General features: G+C 36.1%; 1 protein-coding gene across 1 annotated transcript in view; it reads right to left on the bottom strand.

Moving 5' to 3' along the window:
* The window catches only part of XIRP2 (xin actin binding repeat containing 2), a 45,217-nt gene extending 23,898 nt beyond the window's left edge, over nt 1–21,319 (bottom strand). Inside the window, exons 1-2 of the mRNA XM_074910970.1 lie at nt 20,915–21,319; nt 964–1,117 (exon numbers count right to left, since the gene is read on the bottom strand). Of these exons, the coding sequence (XP_074767071.1) occupies nt 964–1,117; nt 20,915–21,319 (559 nt within the window). The remainder of the gene's footprint in view (nt 1–963; nt 1,118–20,914) is intronic.
* Between the last annotated feature and the right edge of the window lie 770 nt (nt 21,320–22,089).

The following is a 22,089-nucleotide window of genomic DNA, read 5'->3' as shown; positions in this document are numbered from 1 at the left end:
CTTACAACCATATTATAAAAAAAGATACCTGAAAAACTTGAGAAGATGTAGAGAAGAGCCACGAAAAAATATTCCAACATGGAGAACCCCAGCTGTATCTAGCTGATGGAAGAGAAGGTTATGGGATGATATGGTCATAATGTATAATCATCCTTCCAAGAAGAAATTAGCAGGTGTTAAAGACCTCTTTAATTTGGTAGGAAAAAGAGGGAAAAAGATAACCAATGGCTGAAAGCTAAACCTGGTAAAAGATCGGGTGTTTAGTTTGAACAATGAGCATAATAGCATTATTAGCTTGAAAAGGTCTTGTGCACTGAAATTTCCTGTTGTCTTTGACCTGCTAGAGTCTGGAATTACTAAACATGCAGACTAAAGATTTTCTGATCAAAAAAAAAGAGTGGAGTCAGTAATTGGTTGATACTGTGTAAAAGGCTTATTAATTTTATCAGCAGAGCAGACAAGTCTTTCTGTGCTATTTATTTGGGTAATCTGTTGTTTTACATAAAGTCAGGTCCTAGACACTCAGAAGTCAATAGGCGATCTGTCAGAAAATTTTATCATCCATGTTCTTTCTCTGTTAAACCAAAACACAGATACATGTACTCTTTGATACCATCAAGCAGTGGTCTCCAAAGTGAGACATGCGCACCCCAGGGGTTGTGCAAGACAGTCCATTGGGGTGCAGAAGAAAATATTTTTTGTAAATAAACAGTTTTTAAGAGGATTTTAAAAAATTTATTTCATCCATTGTCCTTCTCTAATATCGATTGGTGTGTATGTTGCCCAATGTATCTAATGTGCTAGTAGATTAGTACATGTATAAAATTTGTAAATAAATACATACACAAACATTGGGAATGCATGCTCAAAAATGTTTTAATGATAGGACTACACCATCAAAAAGGTTTGGAGACCACTGCCTTAGAGTAAAACAAGACATTAGATCAAGGTGGTAATGCTAACCTTCAGAGCTGTTGCTGTGGCCATTTTCTGATGACATCTTTTCAAAGATTGCTCTCCCTCTTTTCACACTAGACTCCTTCACAGAAATGACAGAATGGCTCCCAGGCTGACTCTTCGATATTGATGAAAGTAAACTTCTCTCACTTTCTGTTTCCTATTAGAAGACATCAAGAGGATGTGTGTTAAAAGCTACTGGTAGGAAACAGATGTCAGTATTGGGAGGATGAGACCATATGAAGAGGCAGCAGATTAGAAGGGGGTGCTATTTTGGGGGATGTGTTCTCCAGAATGCCATAGAATAAGTTTCTGTAGCGCTGCAGGCTGCAGATTCATGTGTGCTGTCCAGTTTATCATTCAACAGAGGGTGATTCTTGGAAGTTCTTTTTCACCATTTCTTGCAGTGGTTTCTTCCACAAGAGAAGAGTGGTGGTGGTGGTAAGGATCACAATAAAAGACACCAATTTCTTATTTAAACACTATTTGTACACAGAAAAGTTGAGAGAGGAAATTTTATTTATTTCATTTATTGGTATGTAAGGATATGTAAAAACACCAAATGATGGCTTGAAGACCAGATGTACATGGACATTTGTGTTTCAGAAATTTGATTTTTCAATTCTGCTATGACCTATCAACTGAATTTGGCTTATCACTGTAGTGGGTCAGTGTTCCATACAGGCAGTTTACACAAGAGCATTAGTATCTCATTATCACACTGTGGCCTCAGCCCTTCAAGGCAAAATAAGTAAATTATTGCTCAGCAAGACTTTTATATGTAAAGACAGTGATTTGGGGTGCTTCTTCTTTCTTCCATGCAATACGCTACTTGGTATGAAGTTGAACACAAAGGCTGTAAAATCTCAACTACAGCTGTTCTATTAGTTAAATAACTGAAACAGCTGGAGTAGAAAAATATGCTTTTTTTTTTTTTGCAAGGGAATAACATGAAAGGTCTGCTGCATGTCCGCTGCCACTGTCCCTGTAAAAGAGGTGGCAATATCCAAAGAGAGTTGTTCTGGTGACTGTATAAATCTCTCCAGTAAGATTTTGCAGAATGTATTTGCTAGAGCCATTAATTGCTTAAATGGCATACATTCTTAAAATGTACTGCCTTCATTAGACTACTTCCTTTTTATTGTTTGCAGACAGATTTAATATTGTATACCAATTTAATGCTACTCTTGTATATGATCCCACTGAACTAACTCCTAACTGCTTTTAGATTTAGACATTATGCATGGTGTGTAAGAAGCAGCAAAATTTGACCCCTGAAGTGATTATCATAGACTGGAGAGTATTTTCCAATATCTATTTAAAAAAAGAAAAATAAAATATTTTTTAATGCAATGCAATTTTAATGAATCCTCAAATAGAGCTCTTACAAAGAAAATAATAGAAAATAAATTACAAAAGCCATTTTCACAGTAACATATAATCAATTAATACATTCACCTTGAATTCTATGAAACTAACAGTGAACAAGCATTGGAAATATACTTGTAAAATGAATGTACCATTATCAATTAAGGACAATTGTGCTTCACCCATCTTTAATAAATTTACACTTTTCTTATATCTGCTGATAGCTTTTATCTTAAATATGTGTCGCACTTCATTTCTTGACCTGTAGTCATTCTTTGCAAGACTATTCCTTCCAGTACATGTATAATAGGTTATGTGTTACGGAAACTCATCATTTTATAACAATCTGTCTACTTCTGTGAGTTACAGTGGCTTTTGCTTGAGATCAGTTGAAAGATTTTTGCATGATGTGTCAGCATTGAAACAAATGACTGATTAGACCATAGACACTAAAGATGTTTTATTACCATGAGTATTGTAAACCCCTTTTTTCACAAAAAATGCCTGTGGTATCACCAATCATCAGTTATCTTGTCACAACAGTCTCTCCCCCCGCCCCTCCCCCAAAAGAGCACTGCTGCTACTGCTTATATGGAGTTGAACTTGAAAGGTAATCTTGAATGCAGTGGCTAATTTTAGCAGTTAGACCAGGAGGTACAGTCAACGCACTGGAAAACCTAAACATGGCTAGATTTAAGGGTGTTATAGGGGATTTTAACCAATACTGTGGAGTTTGTTGCCTTTTATTTATCAGGTTTACAGAAGATACTTGGTTTTAAAGTAATTTGAATTATTCTCTAATTGCTTTTACTGTTAGCAGCATATTTTCCTTGGCTATTACGGAAAATATTTTTTGAGGGTAATAGCAAGAGATAGATTTGTGGGGTGAAGGAGGTAGCTGTCTTTCTGCTCCATAACACTTCCTTCTACCCTTCCTCACTAGTCTGTTGGACACTTTCAGGTTGTACATCCCACTCAGAAATGACACGGTGTCACAGTGCCAGTAAGATAAGCCTGTGACCAGGCTGGGTTACAATGCAGGCATGACAGTGCAGGTGGGCAGTTGCAGCACAGGTAGGGTAGAGACCTTGGCCAGAACATAGGTATGCTGAGAGGAATGAGATACTTATGTGCCAAGGGTATCAGGAGGCAGCATGTGGCTGAAATGGATCGTGTATTTTGTGTGGGAAGGGCTATGGCTTCAAAGTGCTATTCATTTTGTACCCTCTTTTGGAGATGGTTATCAGTTACAATTACAGCCCAGTATTAGTTATGATATTTTGGTTTAAAACAGATGAAGAGCTGACCATTAAGTCTGAAAGCTGGTATGGACAATCTGTGATGCAGAAATGGCTATGCAGAGGAGAAATGAAGGACGTGGGAGGGAGAGGAGAAATTAAAAACGTGGAGCTGTGCATGTTGTTAGATCAGCCTGAATATGTCTGTCTCCTACTTCTCCAGTTCTGCTATCAGCCGGTAGCTGACATAAATGAGAACAGCCTCAAGATCATATTGCCACAGCATTGTGTGTACTATCACTATTCAACACCTGACAATCACCTTAATGATTTTCTAACTTCTGCAGTGTTAGAACAAAATAGAAAAAATATACTGTTTTCAACTACCATTGGCGTCTTTGAAAACAAACTCCAGGGTTTTTTAAAATTCCTGTTACATTTTTCTGTAGTTACCAGTAACAGCTTAAAAACTTCAGAATTTACTGCTTCTTATTCTTATTCTTGCAAGCTAGGAACCAATATAAATTTGATTTGCATTTTTCTTAACTCTATTACTTTTATTAACTTGTAGCATATTTCTATAATGTTTTTTCAAATTTTCATCTTTGCATTAGCAATTCCATTATGTATAAAATTTATATCAGTTAGTATTTTGAATATTTATTTTAACAGGAATTTTTAAAAAATTTAATGTATCATTCCTGACCATCTTAAATCTCAGTTACAGGAATATTGGCCCTACTTAAGAGATTTCCATGTAAATTCTTTTATGGACAGATTTCTGAGATGTTGGCCACTATGGCAGAAGGTATTTTCATTCACCTTATTTTCCTGTGTTCAGAAAAGCATATGTGTCAAAACTGGCAATCTGGGATAATACTTACAAATTGCTTAGACATAAAATATTACCATTTTTCTTTAGCGTTTTATTTTTCCACCGGCAAACTTGCATAAATCTCAGGTTTTGTTTTGTAGTAAGCATTATTCCCATTTTTCAAGACTGCAGTGGGTTTTTTATTTGGTATTTTTGTAATTTGGAGATTTCAGTAAAGAGTGTGAATTACCAATTCTAGGAATACTCTCTTCAGTTTTATGCCGTGGTATTAATTTGTCATCCTAGTCCTGTGAAGCATTTTGTTATAGGTGACTGAATGTAATTTACTGTAGCTTCATATTAAGTAGTTTGAGACTGTGTTTATTGTTCCAAATCTCCTTGCTAATTTGTCTTTTGATTTCTGTGTACTGCTGCCTGTAATAACGTACCCAGAAAAGAATAACTATATTTTCTTCTATAATTACACAGATATTTTGGGGGTCTGCTAATATAATTTTCCATAAAATATACTTACACTGTAGTGGATCAATAACTTTAAATACATTAATTCTCTTTTAGTTGTTTCTAATTAAATTATTTTCATAGCTAGTTTTAGCTTTTACCACATTGTTTCACAGTAATCCATATTCTTAAAATCCCTGATATGTTGAATCCCCATGTAGGTGAATGGTCCATTTAATGGTCTCTGTGAGGATGGTACTGTTCTGATATACAGTAATGAAGGTCTGGGACAGAGGAGCTGCACGCTTAGCACTGTGCAGAACTTTTTGCTCTGAACAAACTGGTTCTATGACCACATGCATTCTCTTCTATTCCTCCCTTTTATCACATTGCCCCTCACATGACAGTCTCCACCTGCCCTAGCCCCATTTTGCAAACCGCATCCCTATCTTAGTGGGGCTTCTGAAGGATGATTTTCTTGCACTATTGCTCCAGCTGAAGTGCTAGAGCACAGATTTATTCTCAGAAAATGATTATTTCCTACTGTGAAAAAGTTGTTGGAAGGTATTACAATTACCATAAATTCCTTTTAATCGGGATAAATTGAATCTGCATACTGTTTTATTGGGGCATCTACCCAGATAACCTAATGACAGTGAATGGCAAAGACATCTGCTTAATGATAGAATTAACATAAATGCCACTTATTGAAAAAGCACAGAGGTAGTGCCAAGAGATGCTTAATTAGAGGCTAATATATGCAACTCTTGCAAAAGTTGCCAAATGAAAACTAAAAGAAAAATAAGTATTTATTTTCCTCTTTCTGATTAATGCACCGTTCAAATCATGTCAAGCTTTTGTAACTATATGTGTGTTCTTGGTGGGAGCCGTTATTCAGTTGGGACATAGACTGTTGTGTGGAGGACCCTGTTTAACAGAATTTATTCCATTTTTTGTTGGACATAATTTGTGGAAATCTGTCTATATTTAAGTAACTTTCTATCATGTAATTACTTCAGTTTTACGTACTGGCTCTGATCTTATATTCTATTTTTGAACAGGCTGCTCAGTAAAAGGTGACACAAGAAGCTATTTTTATGTTCTGATCTCATACTCTAGACATGATGAAAAGAATAAAGCACTGGAGTGCCAAATTTCAAGGAATATACAGTCATTACATTTAGAAATGCCAACGATAAAGATTCCAATTTCAGTGGCCTACTGAGTGACTGTGCTTCATTTAGACAGTGGATTTTCCACTTGCTATCCAGTCCTGCACTAATCTAAAAGTCAGTAAGCCAGAACACATAAAGTTTTAAATAGAGGAAAACTATTTACCAAATTACTACTACCTTTTCTGCATACATTGAACTACCTTGGATTGGAAGAGGAATTTGCAATCAGTATATTAAATAGATTGCCAAAAGCTGCTATTAATGTTCAAAGTATTTAATATTTTTTAAAAGGACATCTTTAAGCATATTCAAAAAATGCACTCATCCCCATTCCATTATGTCTTAAGTACTTCTGTTACATGTTCTACCTAAAGGAAAGCTAGTTATCACCTAACTTCATTTTATTTATGGTCTCCACTAAAAGAATGTGTGTGTAAGAAATACAAAAAGGGGTAGAAGGAATAGGCCCAAAGAGAAAGGATAAAACCATAAGTTGAAAGGAAAATTCATAAATGGATGTTGAGGTAGGAAATGAGTGAGGCAGTCGGATAAGTGTTTAGAAATTAAATATTTGCTTTAAAAATAGTCACATAAAATCTTGACTCATCAATGAATTTTATTGTGATTGTAACTTTAAATATCTGGTGGTTGCTATTCAAATAATTGTTCTCAATAGCAATTCAAGTTATAGTTCACATCTAAGCACTTTGCTGGACTGGCTCCTAACATTGACTATTGCCTACAAAAAGCTGGTATCTCAAATTCCGATTCAAAACAAGAGACTACTTCACTGGAGAGTACACAGGAATGATTTGAGGTTAATTCTAGAGCTGAACGAGCTGATAATAACTCCTGTGAATCACTCAGTCTCAGTGAAATATAAAAAAAAAAAAAAAAAAAAAAAAGATAAAGCAACATAGTCCTGGCCTGCCTCTAAAAAGCCTTTGGAAATGCCAGCATGAGACAAGTCTGTTTCTGATATATTTCTCATTTGTAATTAAAAATATGATGGAAATCCATTCTGGTACAATTTAGAGGCAGGGAGTGCCTGGAATCATGTCTACCATCTGCTGGAATGCTGATGGCATTATTAAGATTGATGACAAACCCCCTAAAGTGACTATTACAGAGGAGTGCTAATAACACCTGCTGCATAAACTCCATGAAGCCAGTAAGTAAACTGTTAAGACAAAGCCACGATTCTCGGTTGATTCTCTGCAATGCACCACTTCACTAAGACAGAATTTCTCAAGAGGCTTTAAAAAAACCCCTATGGCTGCCTGGAAGCTGCACATTGATTTTGTCCCCAGACCAGCTTGAGAGATGCTTATCCTTTTCAGCTGTTACAGATAGTTTTAAAATAAGACAGTATTTTCATTTGGAGGAAGGCTACAAAATAACTCTGCTGTATACACGGAACAGAGACCCTGAAAAGAGCTGGTTGTCAACCAGGGGGAAAAGATCTATTTGCAGAATTGCCATCTGTTCTGGCTTTGGCTCAGGTAGAGTTAATTTTCTTCATAGTAGCTAGTATGGGGCTATGTTTTGAATCTGTGCTGGAAGCAGTGTTGATAATTCAGGGATGTTTTCCCTACTGCTGAGCAGTGCTTGCATAGAGTGAAGGCCTTTTCTACTCCTCATATTGATCCACCGGGGAGCAGGCTGGGGGTGCACAGAAAGTTGGGAGAAGACACAGCCAGGACAGCTGACCCCAGCTGTCCAAAGGATATCCCATACCATATGATGTCATGCTCAGCATGTAAAGCTGGGGGAAGAAGAAGGAAGGGGGAGATGTTCAGAGTAATATCTCTTGCCTTCCCAAGTAACTGTCACATGTGATGAAGCCCTGCTTTCCTGGAGATGGCTGAACACCTGCCTGCCAGCGGGAAGTGGGGAATGAATTCCTTGTTTTGCTGTGCTTGGTCAGGGCTTTTGCTTTACCTCTTAAAGTGTCTTTGTCTCAATAAGTTTTCTCACTTTTACCCTTCTGATTCTCTCCTCCATCCCACTGGGGTTGAGTGAGCGAGCAGCTGTGCGGTGCTTAGGTGCAGACTGAGATTAAACCATGACACCATCTCAGAATGGGGCTCTACACTAAGAAAAAACATTGAGGGGCTAAATTCTGCCTTGAAAAGCTTATGGATTTCACTCTTAATTACCAAAACTCCCTCTGATTTGCCATTTATCAGCATAGCAAAATTGATACAGTGTCCTTGGATTTACTACTTAAAAAGCAATGGCCTAATTCTTTGAGCTGAAAAGGAAAATTCTTTTAATTGTTAACAGCGTTTGGCATACATTAAATTATTTGAGCTGTTCAGACTCTATCCCATGGAAGGAATATCAGTTATATGCAGATCATGGTTATTATGCTGATTTGAAATGTTATAGCAATTTCCACAGTATGATATTGAATATTTGTGCTGAATCAGTAACTGGACAGTGGATTAAATAGACAACTATAGGACATACAGTAGCTACAGAAACTTCCCTTACTAAACCAATACTGTGCAATGATCCATCATCTCTACTGGCATTTTTGGAGGACAAAATAGTTGTGTGTTTTAGAAACACATAAGGAAACCGAGGCCACAGTTAAGTAATTTGACAGTGATAAATCATGTTTTAATGAGCTTTTTTCAAGCATGTAATACTACAGTGATTGAGTAACAGCGTTCAATGTAGGCCAGCTACAATATCTGTAAAAAAATAAATCAAGATAAAATTTATGAAAACTGTAAAGTAAAAAACTTGGTAGAAATAAATCTTACTACAGCTTTTTAAAGCAAATTGAAATTGAAAATCACATACATCTCAAACAGAAATTATACTAGTTGGTACTAGAAGTCTATATCAATCACTGGCAATACATTACCATCAAAACATGCAAAATAAGAAGTCCAGATCTGAGACAGCTGTGTTTAATATGGATTAGAAAGAACAGCAAGAAAAGGCCAGAGAGGGTACAGGCAGCATAACTTTGTAACCAGCATTAACAGGCTACAATTTTCAGGCTTGGTTCAAATCATGGAAACTATTTTCTAAACTAGTGTGATTAGTAACAAAGAATGATGTCAGAGTTCTTTTTCCAAAATCATGAGCTGTGGCAGCATAAAATGCAATCTCACCACATAGGAGGCACAAATTAATGAAACATAGCAAAAATTAAACACAGTAGCTTTCCTATTCTATCTCTTCTTGCTTTTTTCACTTTATTTATATACATATATCAAACATTTCAATCAAACATGATAACTTGTCCTTTTTTATTTAAATAATAATTCTAAAGTAATTGGAAAAAAGTTTTACCACATTTAAAAAAAACCCCACTTTTTTTGTAAATAATCCTATTGTTTTAGTACACTTAAGTTTTATTTAAAGCTTCCATAATAAACTTAGTACACCCTTTTCATTGCAGTTGTGAATGGAACAGTGCTGTATGCTAAATTCCCATGTCAGCTCTAAGTTTATACTTTGGTTCTTTATTATATATATATATATATATTTTTTTTCCCCTCTTACAATGCATATTTAGGGAATGTAATTTTATAACTTGCATTTTCACCCTTGTGGTGGAAATTTAAGTACTGTTATTTTATCAGTGCTACTGTTAATTGCAGGTATTGGACTGGAAAAAAAAAGATATTTATTTGGGTTTTTATGAGAGCATGAGTGGGCTTGAGTTTTTTGTTTATTTCTTGTAAATTCACTGACAATATACCTTTTTCTTTGCACACTCTCCTTGTGAAATTTACTTAGATTCAGAGGCATATCAGTTTAGACTTCTTAATGTTCTTAAAATATCTCAGTGTGTGCCTCTGCCTATAAGCAAAACAAAATAATGATTTTGAAAGCTGTGTTTTCTAACACGATCATTTTGTGTCTGCTATTACTGCAGAGATTTACATTCTTTCTGTTGTTATTTTCCACAGTCATTTGCTACTTCATGATTTCTGTAATTATTTTAAATAGCTGGAGATTATTAGAAGTATGTTGCGGTGTGCAACAAAACAAAAATAACAAAGCAGAAACCAAAGCACTAGCAGAGTGGGGAAACAAGTGACTTACAAAATGACTAATATTTCTAGTTCTTAGTAGGCACTCTATCTTAGCTTCACATTCTCACATACACCAACCTTCTCCCTTAACCCTCCATTTTGCTTCCTTCCAAAATTTTGCCAGGCTTCTAAGATCTGATAATTTTTCAGTAATACTGAGCATGCTAGTTCCCAGAGTCCACTGATACCACTTGTAGAAAAGCAGGACAGAAGCAGAATTTTCCTTCAGTTGTTTGAGCAACTGAGACAGATCCCTCTGTTATATTCAAGAGCAAAAAGAAAAATGCACAGGCTTAGTCTTACTAAACACAATCTCTCCCTTAGTAAGAGGTCCAACATTTAGTCTTAAGGTGAGACATTTAGTCTTAAATGTGTTTATTTCCATCAAGCATATACTAATTTTTAAAACTTAAACACATGGTGTACTCTCTGATACTGCTTCCAAGACTGCAGTAAGAAATATGTGTTCAAGTCCCCATAACTTTTCATTTATTCAGTAATAATACAGGGCACATCAAGTGAACCTTCTAAGTTGTTTGCTCTGCACATCACCAGAGAGATACATGCTGGGAACTTTGGGTGAAGTCTACACTCCTGAATTTAAAATGCCTTATCAATTTTTTCTCACTGAGATAAATTAAGAATTACCCCTCTGTTTTTTTCTGTTTGTTTTTTTAACACAATGCTTATATGGGCTCAACTAATTATCTTAAACAAAGGCTTTTTTGTCTAATATTCATTGTGTATTTTTAAATTACTTTTTTCCCCACAGTATTACTATCTTTAAAAGCTAATAAGATTATGTATTATTGACATTCCATATTTTTAAGAAATAGCATTTTCTTTGGTCGGGTATTGATGTTTGGAAATGAGAGAAAATGAAACAGATATTCTACAATGGAAGATTAAAAATGAGTGTATAAAGAGAGTATTATGTAGGAGATGTAGCTACAGAGAAGTCAAGATGAGCTATAAATTATGGTAAATGATGAGACAGTAGGCATAACTAGGGAGATTCTCAAAACTAGTACTGCTAGACCATTTTCATACCCATGATATTTATTATCTGTGACACAATTTCATATAAACAGCATCAGAGAAAGACAGTTCATAGCTTGAACATGCCTGGGTATACCAAGTTCACGAACTGACTAATCCCAAGTAACATCTACTATTCAAATGTTATTACTCAAGTCTTGCAGTTGAATCAAACATACCATCACACCGTGACACAAGTAAGACAAAAGAAACAAGGTGTAAGTATGGCAGTGGTATTTTCTTTTAATTTTTCTTTGCCATTTGCTAAATGCCTAGAGATTGCTCAGCTTTAAGATAACATGCCATGTTACTTTAAATCTAGGCAGCAAACATCTAAAAGAGGATGCCATCTTTATAGAACATTTTGAAAGAGACAACAGAGTAAACAGAAGACCTGACAAAAGAGAGACGACACAGAGCTAAAGCAGCACAAACAGAAGCACACGCGAGATCTTGCTTGTGAAAAGGATCCCTGAAGGATCTCTTCTATTGAGACAGTTAATGTAGTAAAGTGTATTTAGCAGGTAATTTCTACCTTCTGTACTATAATGGCCCATGCTGGCATCTACCCACCTATCTGTGCCTTTGACATACAAAGACGGAAAGTATTCTATGCTGTGCTTCTCTTTGAAAACCCAGAAATTACTTTGCTTTCATGAACATTCAGAACAATAGCATGAAATTCCTGGGTATGGTTATTTTGGACCCATTTACTTCAACCTCAAGACAACTTCAGAAAACATGGTGAGTCCCTTTCTCTTTCTACTGGATACTGTCAGAGTATAACAGAATTGTTATCAGTTTGTTCTCACAAACTTTATACAGGTCGGAGAAAAGATAACAGGAATAGACATACTGGGGATTTTATTTTACATATTTAATAGACTATTGAAATAGCCAGTAATTGTGAGTATGTTTTGGTGCAAGTGCTCATTTGTTTGTTCACTTGAAATAGTTCATTTGACATACAACATATTGTACTATGCAACAGCAAGTAACGTCTCTTTCATTCCAGTTTAATTTATGAATTTTCTCTCCCCTGCATGCCAACATCTGTGGATTTCTCAGACTTTATGTCACAAGCTTATTTCCTTCCTAATCAACTTAACCCAGATGTTATGTTTCCTTCCAAGTGCTGTTTCCCAAGGCATGCTAGTAATGGACGTGTTTACTTCCCATCTTTCCACATCACTTTCATGTTTCAGGAACTGATTAAGATACCACAGGCTGGTAAATTGTTCCAAATACCAGCAGACAGAATGACAGTGAGAATGTTTTAAGATTTGTTACTTTCTGCCACAAGTGACAAATACTTAAGAAGCATTACTTATCTTAAGAAGTATTGTCTATGAAATATTGCAAACTAAAATTAAACTAAATGTGGAGATGAAGTTAAAGAACATGTTATAAAAGAAACATACTTTTCCAAAAGTAATTTTCTGGCCACTGACCGTGGAAACGATCTGTGCCTTTCCAAGTGCTTTATGGTCAGTTTCCCACAGAGGTTATCAAGCTCTGATGTCGCTGGCTAATAGGTTGGAAACCATACAACAAAAATAGACTTGGGTAAGGTGAGGTATGTACTGGCTTATGTGTCTGGAAAGAGGTAATTTTCTGGATGACCCAGAAAGCACAGTTCTTCACCCTCAGGAGCAAACTGTACAAAACTCAGTGGACATCACATACAACTTCTCTCTAAGTTAAAAGGTTTTAACTTTATTGATCTCCACGGATTTTAAAATGCTAAAGATTTACTACAACATTCAATTTCTGGGTCATTTTTAAGCGATCATATCTCTAAAGAAGAACCCTTTCATGACTTTTTTTTTTTTTGTGTGTGTGTGTATGTGTGTACACCTTTCCTAAGAAGCCCCAAGGGTCATTTTCCTGATTTCTCCATTCTCTTGGCGTGTTTGCTTCATAGCACAGTCAGATTAAAGATAGCATCCGCATATGGAAGGCGGAGCTTCTCTGTTTTTCTCTGCCTTCTGGAGACTAGAGCCAAAGACTAATTGATCTGCTATAGTCCTCAATTTACAGAAGGTCATTTCTGTAAAATCAGGTCCCCCAAAATATTAAAAATATTAAAAATATCAAATCTCTTGACTGTTCAGAATAAAATTAACAGCTTAAAAAAATGTAGTCAGGTTCTTTCAAAATCTAATTTCTTCTTGTAACCACGAGAGTTTACACTGCACTGTGAAAAGTAAAAAGCAAACAAACAAAACCCCACACTCCCATAAATCCTCCCAAAAAACAAGGAGGGAGGGAGAGCAAACTGAGACAACATTGTATTTCTTTCCATACACCCTCGTGTTGTTTCATTGGTGCCATTTGCAGTGCTCCTTATAGAAACACAGACATGTCTATTCTACTACTACAAATAGTCATATCACGGTATTAGCACTTTGAAAGAAACACCCAACTTGATGCTCTCAGTTCTTTTAGCTTTCCTGAATTGAACGAGATTCTTATCTGTTTATTCCATTTCCAAATTACAGGTTCAGCTGTAGAACTTCTGTTAGCACAAAATACAACAATAGTTCTCTAACTTCACTAGTCTTTACTGAAAGAACTAAAGGCAAAACAATGTCATATGTGCAGTGATACAGGTGCAAGTCCTGAAAATATCTTAAAAACTGCCAGAATCCCTGTATTACTAAAAAGGTTTTTTTGGCTATGCACCTCTTCTCTCTCTAGACTTTTACAATACCTGTTAAACTGCTGTGTACATATGCAACTTTGTAGGCATATTTGTTTGTCCTGGTTTCAGCTGGGATAGAGCTTTTTTTTTTTTTTTTCCCTCCCTTCTTAGTAGCTAGAACAGTACTTTGTTTTGGATTCATTATGGCATTTGATATGAGAAGAATGTTGATAATACATTGATGGTTTTAGTTGTTGCTAAGAGATCAAGGACTTTTCAACATCCCATGTCCTGCCCATGTGCAGGTGTACAAGAATCTGGGAGGGCACAGAGCCAAAGCAATGGACCAAAATTGGACAATTAAATCTTCCATATCACGTAATGTCATGCTTAGTGTATAGATGAGGGTTGATAACTCTTGCTTCTGTGATTGTGATTTCAGGATTCTGTCTTCTCTGGGAGTGCTAGCCGGGAGTGGGCTGGGCATTGGTCAGTGAGTGGTGAGCAATCACACTGTGCATTACTCGTTTGTATTTCTATTATTACTATTATTATTATTATTATAATTATTATTTTAATTTTATTTCAATTACTAAATTGTTTTTATCTCAACCTACAAGTGTCCTTACTCTTACCCCTCCAAATCTCTCCCCTGATTCCCCAGAGTGGGGAAGGGTGAGTGAGTGGCTGCATGGTGCCTGGCTGCCAGCCAGGTTTAAACCACAACACTGATACTATGGGATGATGAAGTATGACTATATTCAACAGCATAAAAAGAAAATTTCGACTTTGTGTTTTTTTTTTTTTAATGTTTCCCTGTTCCAGAAAGAGCTCTCAGATTTTTAGACTGCCTTCCTAGTAAAGTCAGTTATCCTAGGAAGTAGCATTTGATGCACTGTCAAAATCATTTTTTCTATTAGCTAACTGTACTCCACAAAAGACTCAACTCATCATAACAGATGAAAAGTGCCTCTTTAAATTAAAACTAGAACAGCCAAAAAACACAGGCAAGAAGTCTTTCTAAGAGCAGAGCAGAAAGAATGTAGAGGATAGAGCCAGACAATAATCAGACAAAAATGAGACCCACACCTGAAATCATTGCATTTTGTTGAGGACAAGTGATTCTAAAAATAAGCCACCCTCATCTTCAGCACATGATGCATGATGAATCTTTGTAGATTCTGAATAAGCAGTAAGCAACAAGAACATTGCAAAGCAAAAAACGTATCTAATAAATTTCAGCACAAAGGAGACTGCCTTCAGAAAGTTTAGTTGAGGGCATATGACTATAGTCCATCCCATCTTGTTCCTTATGAAAATGCAGCCTGCTCAGCAGTACTCTTTATATGTAAATAAGATTACACCCAATTTTAATTTCTTACAAGAGACTGGTGACACACAAATTTCAATTTTCCAACTGATCTGTCCTACTTTTTTTCTAGCAAGCTTTCTTGTTGCCGTAGCTGAAACAGTAGCATCTCACACTGAGAGGAAAAGTGGATGATTCTAACCTTTTAAGGTGAGATCCTATTACAAATTGTTTACTCTGCTATACAAGCCTCCAAATAAAGCCTGAAAGATAGTAAAGCTGAATTGAAGGCAAAAGAATAAAAGAGCTCTTGAAGGTCTGTTAAGGGAATAAACTAGAACTTGTTAATTGGAAAACTATGCCTAAGCATAGTTACTTAATAATTAGGCAACTAGTGAAACTAGTGGCACAGGCCACTTGAGAAACGAGTTAACAGGTGCATGGTGGAGGGGAAGGTCTGAAATGTGGGTTTGTCACAAGCATGAATCATTTATGTTGATTTCAACTCCAGTTTTGTGTAACACCTTGAGGAGGTCAGTGCATTCTCCAGAAAATACTAGGTGTATATACAATGAAAGTATAACGGTGTAATTAACACAGAAATAGTTCAGAGCTGAAGAAGTGCACGTGATACACTGGGATGGAATCTGAATCACTGCCAATTCACCGATTAAACAGGAAGGAATAGCAATACTTCATAGAAGACCTTTATATATATATATATATGTGTATACGTATATATATACACTATACTGCAATAGGTCATGGGACTGTTCGTGAACAAATTTGCTTTGAAAAGCTCCATTCCCACCACTGGAACAGCTGCTTTCCCAGGCATAAAGCACTGTAGAGATCAGTGAGAACTCTGTCAACATGTCCAGTTTCTAGAAAGGCAAATTTTTAATACATTTTCCAAACTGTGAAAAGCTATTCCAGTTCAGAGGTGAGTAAAATAAGAATCAAAGTGGGAGGAGGATTGTTTCTTCAGATAATTTGTGATGTACCTGTAAAAAGCTGATATATTTACTGAGAAAGTAAAAGTATGGAAAAAAGCTTTCCTTTGAGGAAGAAAAAAGAATGTGAATATTTACCAAAACATGTTCTTCATGATCTACAATTCAAGTCCCATTAGAAAAAGGTTGATGAAAACAAAGCAGAGGAAAGCACTGTCTCACAAAAAGAATGAGCTAAGGAAGTGATGAAGCCAAAATCCAAAAGGCTGACCATATGGCACTCCCTTCCATAGCAAGCTTTTCAGCAAGGGTAATAATTTGGCCATCCCATGCACTCCTCACTATTTGCTTCCATTCATCCCTTACAAAATAAATGATGCCAGTGCACAGGGTACCAAACTGACCTACAGTTTTTGTGGTTTCCATTCTTTTCTCGATTACATGGCTTTGCTAAATTAATATAAATGTTTCCGAGAGTGTTAAGGGAAAAAAGATGATCCTTGTTTAAACAATTTTAATGAAGGTCTAACCTTTTGCATTAAACATCTGTTCCCTTCATTTACTTTCTGGCAGCAATTCATGTGTTTTCTGTAAAGGACACAGTTTAATGAACATATAGAAGATTATTTAGATGAATGGTTTTAATGAGTTCTTTGAATAGGTTTCTCTAAAAAGTAAGCCTGGAATTACTTCCTCAGTTGGGATACTTTAAGATATTTTAAGACAAAGCATACGTGATCACTTTTCTGTGAACACAGGCCTTAGTTGCTTTAACATTCCAATGTCTCTGAGTGCTAATAAACTAAAGTAGTGGCTTCATGGGAGTGATAAGTCAGTAGAGTAAATCAATGTTTTAATATATTATTGCTTCCTAAGAAATAGTTTTTTCCTATAGTAAATGGGAAAACACTTTTCATTTTATCAGAATGGGACATCAGTTTATTTCTAAATAATGGAAAGACATGGACAGGCCTGATACTATAGGCTTTCATTAAAAGGCTCCAGCAACAGACTTAATATTTAACTTATTAATACTCCTAAGAAGGAAATACATCTAAGTTCCACTTGGATAAACTCAGGCAAAAGTAATTTGACTTCACCAAGTGCTTTAGTTTCAAAATTATTAAACTTAGACCCTGACTGTATTTACTCTTTTTTGTATTCTCTTACTGCAATATGAAGTGTTAATTCCATTCAAATAATTACGATTGGGTATAGTTCATCATGTAGCCACCAGGAAGAAAAGTATGCCAAAAGTCTAAATATGTTTGCAGCTGCCTATAATAATGTCTTCCACTTTTGAACTAGCAGAGAGTTCTTTATATTATTCATCTAATTGTTTAGGAGTTACTTCATGGCTTAACATTATTTAATTGCCCTGATTATTCTTTATTGATTTTCTACATATAGAAATAACAGCACTGTAATGGAAATGCAACCTGAATGTGAGGTTTTAGAATTTGTAATCAGTGGTATTTTGCCTTCTTAGAATAAAATCTGGTTTTCATATGGAATAATGTAATAAGATGGGCCCTGGTCTTGAAAGCCTGATTAGTCAGACTTTAAGCAGGGTTACAACAGTTGTCCGTCTTTTTTCTAAGCATAAGGTTAATAAGCATGTTCATTTATGCATATGGTAACTGTAATATAGTTAGCTGGCACTAAGCCTTAGAAGACATTTTGTTTAAATTTTAAAAATTCCATTGTGATTTCGATGGCTTTGACTTAGTTTTACGTATAGCCATTTCTAACTGTTCTAACTTTCTCTATCTGGATGAAACCACTACAAAAATGCAAGGAAATTGCATCAGCTCATTCCCCGTCCTTCAATCCTCCTACCCATGGAAATGTACTAAAGCTGAAAGAGATTGAATCTTAAGCAATCAGTTTGCTAAAACCTTTGCACAGCCTTGCATTATATTGTGATATAAGTATCTTGTGTCACTGATTACTTGATAGAACTATAGTCAAAATGTATCTTTTAAAGGCATACTAAATTGCTAATGTTTTTCATTACAAGTATCTTATGGTGTAATATTTAACTATTAAAATACTTAACATTCATTAATATTAATAAATGCCTTTGTCAGCTCTAAAATCTAGGGTCCTTATCATTAACCCCATACATACAGATCAAATGCTTAATATGCACCTTTAAATACCTTCAGTATATTATTTTAAAATATGATACAAAGTCCAGCCTTTACATATGCAAACCTGAGATTGCTGTGGATCACATTTATCTCAGATGATTTTTTTTTCATGCTTATTCACTGTTACCAGTGGAGGAATCAGTAATTTCTACATAGGTTTTGTGCTATTAGACATAGATGTTGATGCCACTGTTAGCACCAGCATCAGTCTGGCTCCAACTTTCCATATTACTGAAATAATCTGTCCTTTCACAGAACTCCTGTACCTATGAAGTTCACACTTTTTTAAAAGTCTTGCCAGTCCTGCTTTTGGTCTGTGTTGCCAAGATTTGTAAGTGTGTGCCCTGAGTTTAAGTATTCATACTTCTTCAGCATCAGAAACCCTTGGTATGAATGCCTACATTTTTTTTGTAGACTCCCTTTCAAATTTTTCTTTATATGTAAATATGTTTAAGTAATGCTTACATTGTGAAAGTCTTCTATGATGTGGGTTCCATTTGTCTACATTTTATATTGATGGTATCTTGGAAACCTCAAGATTTTTTACAATGCTGGGGAAATAAATCCTCAAAGGCAATATAAATCTTACTTCCTAAGACAGCTACCTGAATAGAATAACAGAACTCAAGCTTTTCAACTTGAATTCTGAAAAAAGTGGCTGTTTCTCGTGCTTTTCCACCCATTGTCGCTTCCCAGTTTATAAGCACCATCTGCTTCTCAATGTTCTTTGCAAGATACTGATCTTAACAGTTGCAATTCCTGCAAGAATTTCAATGACTTAGCAAGAGGGCATGCCCTGTAGAGAGTATAACTCTTATTTCACTTCTGGCTGGCCAGAGAAAAAAATTAATTTTAACTAGAGCACTACTCAAATACATTTAATATGCAGCACTCTTGGCAAACAAATTATAAAGAAGAAGAAAGTAACATCTCCTTGACTCTTTTCCCCCCACTTCCTACTCTTTACTGAGCCTTTGATTCCCTTTTGTATCAGAAATGATAATTTTTCACTTGGAGGAACACGTAGCAAAAAGACATATACTTTGAAAAAATTTTTATAAAGTGTATCAGTGAAATAGTAATAGTAATGGTCAGATTCTAAGCTGCATGTGAATTCAAAGCATTTGCAGGTGGAGCAGTAGCAAATTTTGCAAAGAAACCCTAACAAAGTACTATTTAATTGGTGTAACAATTCTCAGATTGGGAGTAAGGAGTTATTTTACTTTCTCGGTAATTATTGTTTAAATAAAGGTCTGCAATCCTGTCAAGTGAAGAATGCTGTTTAAGTCCAAAAAATTATTTTCTCACTCAGTAAGGATCTCTTTGTATCAATAAGATTAAAAAAGAACCAAGAATGATCATGTCTACTATACTGAATGTAGTGCTTAATAGGAAAAGAAAGTTTATTTTGCTATTTTTAAAAAATGACTAAGTTAGATCAACCAAAAAGCTCTCCACCTTAAAATCATTAGAGTATGCCACTTAAGCAGCAGTCTATGACTATTTTATATGGTCTTTAAAGTGCTCAATAAGCCCATAAAGTTTTAACCTTTATTTTATTGGTACTTGCTACTTTTTGTGTTATGTGTCTAAAGCCAATGAAAAGATTTTTCATGAATCACATGAATTTTTATTTTACTGTTCACATAAAAAAGCTTTCTAATATCTTTTAATAGCCGAATTTTGTGTATGAATTATATCACAGTCAGCACACATTATTCTGAACTCTACTTTCTGGACCAGAAAACCATGTTTAAATCACTTTGGGCATTAAAATTAAATGGGTAAATGACTGACTACATGTTCTGGCAGGGTTATCCTGCAGCAGTTAGAAGGTTAGAAGGTAACTAACTGTTAGAAGAACACAGAGTTGTGACATCAAATTTTAGTATATCTTTGATTGAGAAGTGGGGTAAAAATGATTCAGAGGGTAGTTTTTTATTTATTTACTTAGGGTTTTTTTAACCTGATAACTGAACAAGTAAGGAATTATGATGTGGATGGTTTAAAATATTCCATCAGCAACCAAAACCTGTAGGAACAATTTAGTTTTCATGCAGAAGAGGTAAAACATGGCAAAAGACTTTTTAGTCATAAAAACTAGTGAAGTTGCCCTAATTAAGATTACAAATAACCTTTTCAGTATGCTATACTTCTCTGAAGCTTTTTTTTAAACTTCAAAAAAGCCGAGCTTCTCCCGTGATAGTTCAAAGAAATTACAGACATTTCTCAGACAAAAATTGGATGACAAATAAAGGTAGCAATTTGTCCAGGCCTGTCATGTTATGCCAGTAAAAGCCAATGGGTGAAGTGACATCAGGTTTCTCAGTTGAAAGGGAGACAGTGCTGTTCTACAAAAAAGAAGCAGTTGCTTCAGAAAGTTTTAGAACATTTGTAAATAGTTTAATTTGGGAAATCTTCTGTCAGGCCATAATATCTTGTTTATCTTCCCTCCCTAAAAAGGTTAGCTAAGCACAATTATACACTAACTTACCTGACAGGTTGGCAGATAACACCAGTCAGAAACCATTAAAATGACCCAGACGAATAACATTATGGAATAAAGAAAGCTATGGAACTTAGTATTAACACACTGATATAAATTGTCTCCAGGACATCCACAGGACCTGTGGCTGGCACAGCCCATCCCCCGTGGGTTACAAAAGAGGGGCGGTGTGAGGTTGGAGAAACAGCCCTGGGCCCATCTCCATTCCCTTGAGGCATCCATCCAGCCCAGGCACTTACCTTCTTGCCACCCAGGGCCTCAAAGTGGCTCCGCAGCTCCTCCACAGTGATGGGGAAGTGCTCAATCTGCTGAGGATCACCTAGGGTCTCCTTGCACACATCTGCCCTCCTGCCATCTGCCGGCACTGTCTCCGTGGTGCTGCTGCAGCTGATCTTACCCGGCACCAGGGACCCAGGGGCTGATGAACACTGGAGTGTTGGGCCAGGTCTTGTAGCATTGGTGGACTCCCATTTCTGCTTGAGGAGCTCCACGGAGCCCTTCTGCAAGTTTGCCAGCTCCAGTGTGCCCTGCCAATGCAACAGGAACCTGGGGTCAGGGACAGGTGGCACTGTGCGGTGGCTCAAGAGCCCTGGTGTGTCATGAGACAGGCTGGGGCACAGGCTGGCAGCTGGGACAGAAACCATTTCTCAATGGAAAGTGCGATCCAGTAAGACCAGATCCAGTAAGAGTCAGTAAAAGGGTTCAGTGTGTTCATACAGCAAGAATATGTTAATTAAAGGGTGAATTAAGGGTGCTGTTCAGATATTTTATTGTTGAGCTTGCCAGCAGAACTGCTGTCTATCATGAATGGAAAAGCAGCAAGCACACAATTAGGGAGAATTTCAAACAAAGTGGGGCTAATGAATGAGTGCCTGGTAATCAGTGTGTGCTGCACTGAAAGGTGTTGTGACAGGTGACTGCTAGTTTCTTTTAGATTTGATACAGCTGTAAGACACAGCATTTTAATGCAGCCAGGAGACAAAAGGTCTACAGCATTAGCTGTGAAAGTACTTGGATGGTCTGGAAACACATCCCAATACAGTGATCCTAATTGTACCATAACTCTTCTGTCAGGTAAATTAGTAAGTCTTGATATTGAGTCTTCCTGATCAGCTGACTGTGTTTTCACAAAGGTTTATTCCATCTTTCTTACAGTACACTTGGGAAGGAAAATTGCTATTCTATCATTTTGCACCAGTTGCTGAAATCTGTTATCCATTTCCTGAAATCAGCTCCCAAAAGGTTTGATTTTGAGGTCTTCTGCCCTGTAGCAAATGCTCAAATGTAATTTTTCATCTCTCCTTCAAAATGAGTTTGTGTAGAAAGAACATGCATTTAAAACAATAAAGAGAAAGAAATGTTAACAGGAACTGAGACCCAACTACTAGCTAAGATCTCAATTTGCTAGCCCCTC

This window comes from Athene noctua, chromosome 7 (genome assembly GCF_965140245.1).
Source record: "Athene noctua chromosome 7, bAthNoc1.hap1.1, whole genome shotgun sequence".
Classification (NCBI taxonomy): Eukaryota; Metazoa; Chordata; class Aves; order Strigiformes; family Strigidae; genus Athene; species Athene noctua.
This window is presented reverse-complemented; position numbering and strand designations above follow the sequence as displayed.